The sequence below is a fragment of the Aquila chrysaetos genome, chromosome 5 (assembly GCF_900496995.4).
Source record: "Aquila chrysaetos chrysaetos chromosome 5, bAquChr1.4, whole genome shotgun sequence".
Lineage (NCBI taxonomy): Eukaryota > Metazoa > Chordata > Aves > Accipitriformes > Accipitridae > Aquila > Aquila chrysaetos.
The window spans coordinates 24,813,140-24,821,549 of NC_044008.1; the positions used below are offsets into that span (position 1 = coordinate 24,813,140).

The window sequence follows — 8,410 nt, forward strand, 5'->3', positions numbered from 1 at the left end:
TTCCCCGCCGCCTTCAGACGGCGCATGCGCTGGGTGATGCCACACGCCCTGGCGCATGCGCGGTTCTTCTCCGACCCTGCTCGCAGCGCTCTCCGCTCGCCGGGATCGGCAGCCGGTACAGCTGCGGCGCATGCGCAGCCCGGCGTCCTTTGCCATGTCCTCTAACCGGCGGCCGCAGGCGCTCGGCGCCGTGCTGGCGCATGCGCCGTACTGCCCCGCGTCCGGCGGTGAGTGGCCGGCGCAGCCATGGCGGGGGCGCTGAGGAAGGTGAGGCGCCGGTGGGGTCCTGGAGCCGGGCGGCCTGCCGCCGCCTACCTCCTCCTCCTCCTCCTCCTCCTCCTCCTCCTGGGCGGGGGGCTCTCTCCCCGCCCCGACGGGTTTCTGGGGAGAGGGTAGGGAGTGCCCGAGCGGCGGCGTGAGAGTGAGCGGGGCGCCCCGCGAGTAGGGGGCTGAGGGGGGAGCGTAGGGGGCCGGTTCCCCTCCCCGGCCCACGGGGGACGGCGGGCCCGGCGCCGGCTGCTGGCGGGGCAGCGGCGACAGCAGCGGAGAGGGCGGGCTCCTGGTGTGTGGAGGAAGGGGGCGGGTGAGCCGCAGTTCGCCCCAGCAGGAAGGCTTTGTAACGTGAGCTGATCCCGCTCTTCGCGCTCTCCCTCCCCTCGTGTGCGCCGGTCAAAACACTGCGAGTTTGTGGGGTCGCGTGTGTGTGGTGGAGGCGGAGGCTCACGTCACAGAATGGTGCCCGTCAGGTGTATGTTGAGGCAAAACAATCAGCGTGGAAATAGACGCTTAGGTATGTTAAATATATTTATGCTCTCTGTGCAGACCACTGGACTTGTAGGATTGGCTGTAGCTGAAAACCCTCATGAGGTATGTCACGTGTTTTGCGCAGTATTTAATGGAAATTGCCAGTGAGATCAAAGCTTTTTGTTATGTATTTGTGTATGTAGGTACGCTGTGTACCTTAAAGCGGTGCCAACTTAATGGAAGTGTAAACACGTTCCAAAGTGATACAGGAAGAAAGTTAATTCTTAAAGGTCTAATTCATATCATTAGGAGTTATTTTGCGCATGTACTTTTTGTTGCATGTGCTGATTTCAAAAACCTCCTTTGTGGAAGTACTGTTATGAACCAATATTTGATTTCTCTCATCCTCAGTGTAAAAGCAAAGAACTCTTTAAATTCAGTTCTTCATAAAATAAATTTCTACTTCACAGGCAGACAGATTTTTGCTGCCTTGCTATGTTGTGTTTCCAACAAGTACTGAAGTAACTTGCACCTATACTAAGGGGATAGGCTAGTCTTACATGACAGAGGCTAACCATGTGGTGCAAAGCCACATCAAGGCCCTGTGATGGCAAGCCCCGTTGAGATTGGAATGCTTCAGTGGTTCTCAGGAGCCACGGTAGGTGGTTCTTGTAGTGATTTGGTACTTTTTTTTATCTCCTCGGGCTCAGTAATGAAAGTACATTTGCCACATCTTGTTTATTCAGGAGGCATGAGCTTTTAAAGAGGACTTAAGCAATTCTTTAATTTCTCCGTGCTTTGAAATTTCCCACTATACAACAATTCTATTTCAAAAATTCTTTTGCCACCAGAAGTTAGGAATAGTGTCAAAAAGAACAACTGAAAAAAATCATTGTTATTCTGTACAAATGGTTCTAGCTCAGTCTACAGCCTTGTCAGACACCTTCTGGGTGAACTTAATAAATTTTGGTTTTTTCAGTGACTTAAATCCAAGAGTAAAGAAATCAACAATGCTTTAGTTGAAGTACAGATTCTGTGCCAGTCCCCTTTTTCTTTCCTGTTTTGTCTTATTTGTATTTCTTTGACTGCAGTATTCGGCTTCTATTTCTTATTGTTCCTATAGGACATCCATTCCTCTTCAGTTAGATACAGATACCCAGCCAATATACGGCCCAAAAGCTGCAATTTCTTCACCCCAATGTGTTCTTTATCACTGCATTTAAATTCAGCAATAAAGTTTCAGACTTTAGTTTAATTTAAATCTGCCTCTCACTCAGAACTTTGCACCAGCATGAGGAGAAGGGCCAGAAAAAATTTAATCTAGATATGCTTTGGTAGCTTATGTGCTTCTTTATATCTTTCCCAGGTAATTTTTCAGAAACTGATGGTTTAGATGTGAATTGGCCTCATTTTCTCAAAGTATGGTTAGTATTAGAAAGGTGTCTTTTATTGTTTCCATTTTGTATCAAACATACTTCAGATTGCAACTTAGTTTTTTTTTTTTTCCTTCTTTTTTCTTCAAGGAGTCTGACAGTGGTAACTTCGCAGTCCTGATAAATCCCAGTCTTACCCAAGACAGAGTTCTGTGGTTCAGACTTGGTTATCTTGTTAATCCTACATTCTGGATTGAATACCATAACGCTCTATATTTTGTGTATAGATAGTTAGCTAGTAGGTTAAGTAGGACAAGAAGTTAAACAAATGTAGTTGTGTATTTTAACCATGTCTTGTGATCACTTCAGCGCCTGCGAATACTGTACACAAAAATCCTTGGTGTCCTGCAAAAGATTCCCAAAGATGCAGCATATAGGAAATACACTGAGCAGATTGTAAATCAGCGATTTAATTTGGTGCAAACGGTAAGTACAGAGCTGTTTCATAAATGTTACGCATGAAAAGATTCTTAGGATGAGCAGAATGATTTTCAGAATGGCTGTTTTTCAGGAGTCTATGTAACTTTCAGGTATCAATTCAGAAATAATTGGAGAATTGTTAATTTCTTACTGACGTTTTCTGTGAAAATTAGAAGAAAACATGGGTTTTTTAAGATTTGTAGAACAGTGGCAATTTCCACACACTTGCACAAAAAATGCATGTACTCTTACCAATGTATTATCTTAGCACAGTCCTTGCCTTCAACATTTTAAAACACTTGTTGTTACGTTAAACTGTGGAATACTGGTATTGTGTATTTAAGGTGATAACTGGAAGGTTACATATAATTTTATAAAAATCTAATATCAAAATTTTCTTTCGAGATACCTACTAAAACCCTTAGCTGCTGATGCTTCTTTGGATGTCATTAAATAGTACTCGGTTTTTCTATTTATCATTGAGAGTTTGATATTTGTTTTCCAATAAGAAAAGTGCATGAGATTTCTTTGATAATGTAAAATGACAGAAGCCAGCTAATCTGATGGTAAGTTTTGAGGAAGACTAGAGTGTGATCTGGTTACATTATTGTTTTCATGCTTTATCTGGGCTTTCTGCTTTGCAGTAAAACTAAATATTTATTTATATGCATTTGAATACACAGGAGACTGATGTGCAAAAACTACAGGACAAACTGAATAGTGGTCACATAGAAGAAGTTATTGTACAGGTAAAGTCGGGAAATTTAAGGTTAGGTACAAAAGGGAGCAGTGGTTTTCAGTGTTCCATTGGCTGAGCTTCTGTTCAGAAAATTGGCAGTTTTCCGTATCTTCCTTTGCTGCAGAACAATCAAACGGGGAGGGGGGGAATACCTGAAGATGAATTGTCATGTAGTGATTAGGAGGACCATGCTAAAACTTAACACAACTTAACACGTGTTTACTGTATTACGCTTACATATTGCTACGTTGCTTCTTACAGAGTCTAAATCAGTGGAAAGGGCAGAAGGTTATTGAATAATATTGGGGGATAATCCAAATAGACTGGAAAGTATCATGCAGTTGTCTTTGGGAATGACTAGGTGAACAGACTGTCTGTTTGGGTATTTGGGGGTGATTCAATAAGTTTTTTAAAAACAAAACCCAAACCCCTGCAAAACACAGTTCCTTTTGATATTTATAGATTAAATTTGTGGTAGTCCCTGACCGTGATAGGTAGTGACATCACCAAGATAATGAACTGAAATAGAGGTAATTTAATACTTTGGCAATTGTCCAGAATTTAAGAGTTTGTGTATGGTGTTTATTAACAGGCTGAAAATGAGCTTTCCCTGGCAAGAAAAATGATACAGTGGAAACCATGGGAGCCTCTAGTTGAAGAACCTCCTTCTGACCAGTGGAGATGGCCAATATAATTTTCAAAATGGTGTAACATCTTGAAAGTGGGGGGGGGGAGAAGGTTAATTATTAATCTATTGTTACTGACAGCTATCTTTAAATTAAAGATAATAACTTCATAAAAACATGTTTTGTCCTAATGTTCACTTATATTTAGCAATCTAAAGACTGCTTCCAGTTTGTTGCAAAGATGGTTGTAAGAAAATTCTTTTCACCTGTTTTACAACCTTTGGTTTATTTCCTTTTGTAATTTATTAGTAACAGGGTATTTTTGCCTCATTCCGTGCTATTTTTTATAATCTGTATTTGTATGTTAACAAATACAGATATTATAGGCCGTTTGAAATCAAAAGTTGTAGAAAAGTATGATCCTGCCTTTTCTCCCACCTTTGGTTGTGTATTTTTGCCAGCCACTGCCAGTGTTTTTGTGACCATGCAGATACTGAGGTCAGGGATCTGATGTAATGAAAACTCGGCTTACCAAAACCAACAGTTTTTTAGATTTCAGCTGAATCACTGTCTTGAACTGGCTGACTTTGCTGCCCACATAGATGCTAATTCTGACTCAGGGGAAGCCCTGGGAATAGCCAGGATTGGAGGGGTGAGGGGGAGAAGGAAGGCTACCCTTAAGGTGACAGCAGGAACAGGTTTTTTTTGTAGCAGGTAGGTTACCATACTTAACATAATACACATGGCACAAACTTTAGTAGTGGGGTCTTACAAAGGCTTTGTATGTAAGCATGTATATACTTTATCGATTTATTTGTATATTATTGATTCAGACCTTGAATATTAATTAGTAATGTGAAAAAAATAGTGAATCTTTCTTGACACATCTGGCTAGGTTCTTTCAAACATTTAAATGGAAACAGTGCCTGCCTCTTCTGAAAACTTCTGTTTACAGATTTAAGCTTATAAGCCCCGATTAAAATACCCAAACTAGATCTAAGGATAATGTGTGAGTGTGCCTTTACTTGCATTTTTTTAGTACTATTAATAAAGTTTTTGCAAGTCTAAAGATAAGAATATCTCTGTATGACAAAAATCTGCAGTTCGTTAAATGTTTATGATAGAGTGCCACTGCACTACGTTACATTACATAACATACTTTGTCATAGCTGTTTTTTCATAGTCATTAGGCCTATAAGTTTTACCTGTAACATCATTATTATTACTATAAATGATTAATTATATCTTTTATATAATATTTCATATAATCAAGGTATTAGGGGAGTAGGACAGTAGAAGAGAAAAACAGTAAGTATACCTAGGGTATTGACTCTAGCAACTATGTTCACTGCATTCTTTAGCATTGTTTTTTTAACTATTATTACTATAATTACAGAAGTTTTTAGATTTTGAAGCAGTGGAAAATATTTTGCTTCATTGGTTTGTTTTGAAGGCTTTTTCAGTCTTCAGAAGGGTAGAAGCTGGTCTCTTCTGAGAGAAAACCACTAGATGGCATTCCAGAAGAGGACTCTGCTGAAGTTAAAGAACAGTTTTCACATGAGAAATAATAAAGGATTACAAACTTGAATGAGGGTGAACAATGTCAGATGAGAAATTAAGATGAATGGTCTTAGGTAATAAGTATTTAGCTGATGTGAGAGGAAGCAAAATAAAAAATAAACACCACCCCCCACCACCACCCCCACCACCCCCCGCCAAAGTCTACTATGAATGATGTTGGCATGCAATACTTTGGGGGCAGGCGGGAAGTTGCCAGACTATGGTGACAACTATTGGAATTCTTTCTACTCTTTCATAACCGAGACATTAGTTGAAGTCTCTTTTTGCTCAGTTATTTTCTCTACTTCCAAAGCTGTATTTGTCCTGTGACTTAGAATAGCTCTCCTATAAGCTCATGAGTTGCGTTGTAGGGGAGAGGGAAGTCTCTTTTTCTTGGCCCGTTGCTGCTGAAATTTGATATCTGGTCTTTTAAAATGGAGTTTTGCTGATCAAAAGCATACTCACATCTTCTCCCTTTCACAAATGCACAAATATGTCCTCAGTACAGACCCTAATACGAGTTGTTTGCTACCTTGAGGGGGGGGGGTGTTCTTGGAGGTTTTTTTTAGAGCTATATTTCCTAATTTATATTCTCAGTGATTTTTCTGGTCTATAAGTGTTTCTTTCATGTGACTCAAAATAGGATCATTTTTCTAAATCTTTTATCCAGAACACTGGATTAGCCTTCACAAATGCTTTAATTTAGAAATCAACTAACTTGAGTCTCAAAAAGGTTCTACTGAAGCCAACTCTAGGAATCATTAATAAGGATTTTTCAGCTTTCTGAGCTTTTTATCAAATTCTCAGAATGTTATGATTTATTTTCATTATTTTGTTTAGCATAAATTAATCATTTGTGCTACACAAGATTACTAAACTAATTAGTATTATGTTGTAGCATCAACTTTAAATAGCAGTTATTGAGAACAAAGGGAGGAAAGAAAATGGATTGCTCTTTTGAGATGTAGCGGTGTGTGCCTTCTGTACAGTGTTGTGTAGTTCACGTCATCGTTGTTCCTGGCGAATTTAAAAATACATCTTTGCCAAGAAGAGAAACTAATTTGTACCTTGCTATTAACTCTGTAACCATATATCTGATATTTAAATCCACACTGTAGCAACAAAACAGTACACATATTTTACAGGCAAGAGAGAATCTATATTAGGAGCACTATGTTGCAAATAATTTATTTTAAGACGAATGTGCTAGCAAGGCATAATTTGGAGACTGGCTGTAATGATTTTGCTTGATTTTTCTCCATTGGCTATGTTGGAAATACATGATGATGCAAAAGATTTTATCATTATCTGCAGTGCTATGGTAAGGTAAATCACTGCGAGCCTTAGAGTTAACAAACTTTAGATGTTTAAAACACTTTGAGATTGTCTGAAGTCATCATATGAGTGAAAATCACCCTGTCTGCAAGGATGAGACCTAATAGAGACGGAGCCTGTTAAACCAGAAAAACAACTTTCAGATTGCCAGGTAGCAGCAGTACTGAGGTTTTTGTTATTCCTAACATGCTGTCAGTGCTGCTGAACCTATTTTGAGTGGCTGTGTTCTGAGCAGGGCACCATTTTAATCTCAATTTCTGATTGTGTTCAAAGGGAGATGAGTGAAAGCTGGGGTTTATTTACAGCATATATGCTATTTCATTAGAAAATAAATTATCTTGCAAACTTGAGTTTGAATGTTTAATCAAGCTGACTATATACTAGTGACAAGGTGACATAAAATGATGTAGTATCTTTCTATAGAGTTACTGCTGATCCTGTTCTACCCTGAGTTCAAGTTCGATCCAGGTTTTAGAACAAAATAGCATTAATGGTAGTAACAGGAAATTTCTGTCCTTTTGATGGGAAGCAGGCCTGTGTTCAAATGCCTGACAATGTCTGTGAAACAAGTTAACAGTGACCATAGCATACTGTTATCGAGTACGGACGGATATGATTTCAATGTCTGCTGAAATACAACTTTTTCCAGGATTCTCCCAGAGTTGTGACACAGAGCTGTCTATTTCACCTGAAGTGAGTGTAGTATGTTTTCCTGTAGCGTGCTGAAACAGTTGCAAGAGCAGTCTCAGAAATCACACATCGAACACCAGGAAATTCAGTTTCACACGGTTTTAATTCTGGTGTGTCTTCATTTCCACTCAAGAGCCTCAGTCCGCACACCAGAACCGCAGACCTTCCAGGGGAGAACACCGCTGTCGGGCTGAGCGCACCGCACAGGCGCGGGCTGACTCACAGCTCCCAAGTGATGGCCTTGACAGCCAGGGTTATCAACAGCCCTTCACAACTCCAACAGACCAACTCTTCCTAACATCCAGGGAACGGTTTTGGGTATTGGCACAATTTCGCTACTATCTGCAGTATGAACTGAAAGGAAAAATGCCGTCTTCTTACGTTAACGCCACTGTAAACCGGTAAGAGTTGATCTTCACCTTGCCGTGGATGACTGCACAGGACGTGGCCGTTGCCGGTGTGCCGACACCGCGTGGTGCCCCGGCCCAGTTACCAGCCGACGCCAGGCCGGGCAAGGCAGCAGTGCAGGCAGCGAGCACGGGTTGCTGCAGGTGCCGCGGCGCTTCCGTTAAGCGCGGTGGGCTAAAATGGAGCCGGGGAGGTCTCTCGGCCCTCGTCCTTTCACACCGCCTCCCCTTTCCCCTCTTTGTGGCCTTCCTCGTCCCCGGGCCGCGTACAACGGCGCGGCGCGGCCCGGCCCGGCCCGGCCCGCAGGCAGCCCGGGCTCTGAGGGGCCCGGCCTCCCGGCCAGCCCCTCCTCCCAGTGCGCATGCTCGCGGGAGCCCGGCCCTCCCCGCCCTACGGCCCCGGGCTCCGCGAGGCGCCGCCCAGTCCCGGTTGCTATAGCTATCGCCACACGCCGC

General features: G+C 42.0%; 1 protein-coding gene and 1 long non-coding RNA gene across 2 annotated transcripts; one reads left to right on the forward strand and one right to left on the reverse strand.

The window, feature by feature from the left end:
• Positions 1–144: 144 nt before the first annotated feature.
• Positions 145–4,132, forward strand: NDUFA5 (NADH:ubiquinone oxidoreductase subunit A5). The gene is made up of 5 exons (XM_030016160.2): positions 145–267; positions 823–867; positions 2,487–2,603; positions 3,281–3,346; positions 3,929–4,132. The coding sequence occupies exons 1-5, from the start codon at positions 247–249 to the stop codon at positions 4,028–4,030; spliced, it is 351 nt and encodes a 116-aa protein (XP_029872020.1). The 5' UTR covers positions 145–246; the 3' UTR covers positions 4,031–4,132.
• LOC115342185 lies at positions 2,572–8,303 on the reverse strand. The gene is made up of 2 exons (XR_003923665.2): positions 7,929–8,303; positions 2,572–3,454 (listed from the first exon to the last, which is right to left on the reverse strand). It is a non-coding gene; the product is annotated as an uncharacterized LOC115342185 (long non-coding RNA).
• Positions 8,304–8,410: the final 107 nt, after the last annotated feature.

Coding starts and splice junctions, on each gene's coding strand:
- NDUFA5 (XM_030016160.2), top strand. CDS start 247: ATGGCGGGGGCGCTGAGGAAG. Junction 868..2,486: donor TAGCTGAAAACCCTCATGAG/GTATGTCACGTG, acceptor TGATCACTTCAG/CGCCTGCGAATACTGTACAC. Junction 3,347..3,928: donor TAGAAGAAGTTATTGTACAG/GTAAAGTCGGGA, acceptor GTTTATTAACAG/GCTGAAAATGAGCTTTCCCT.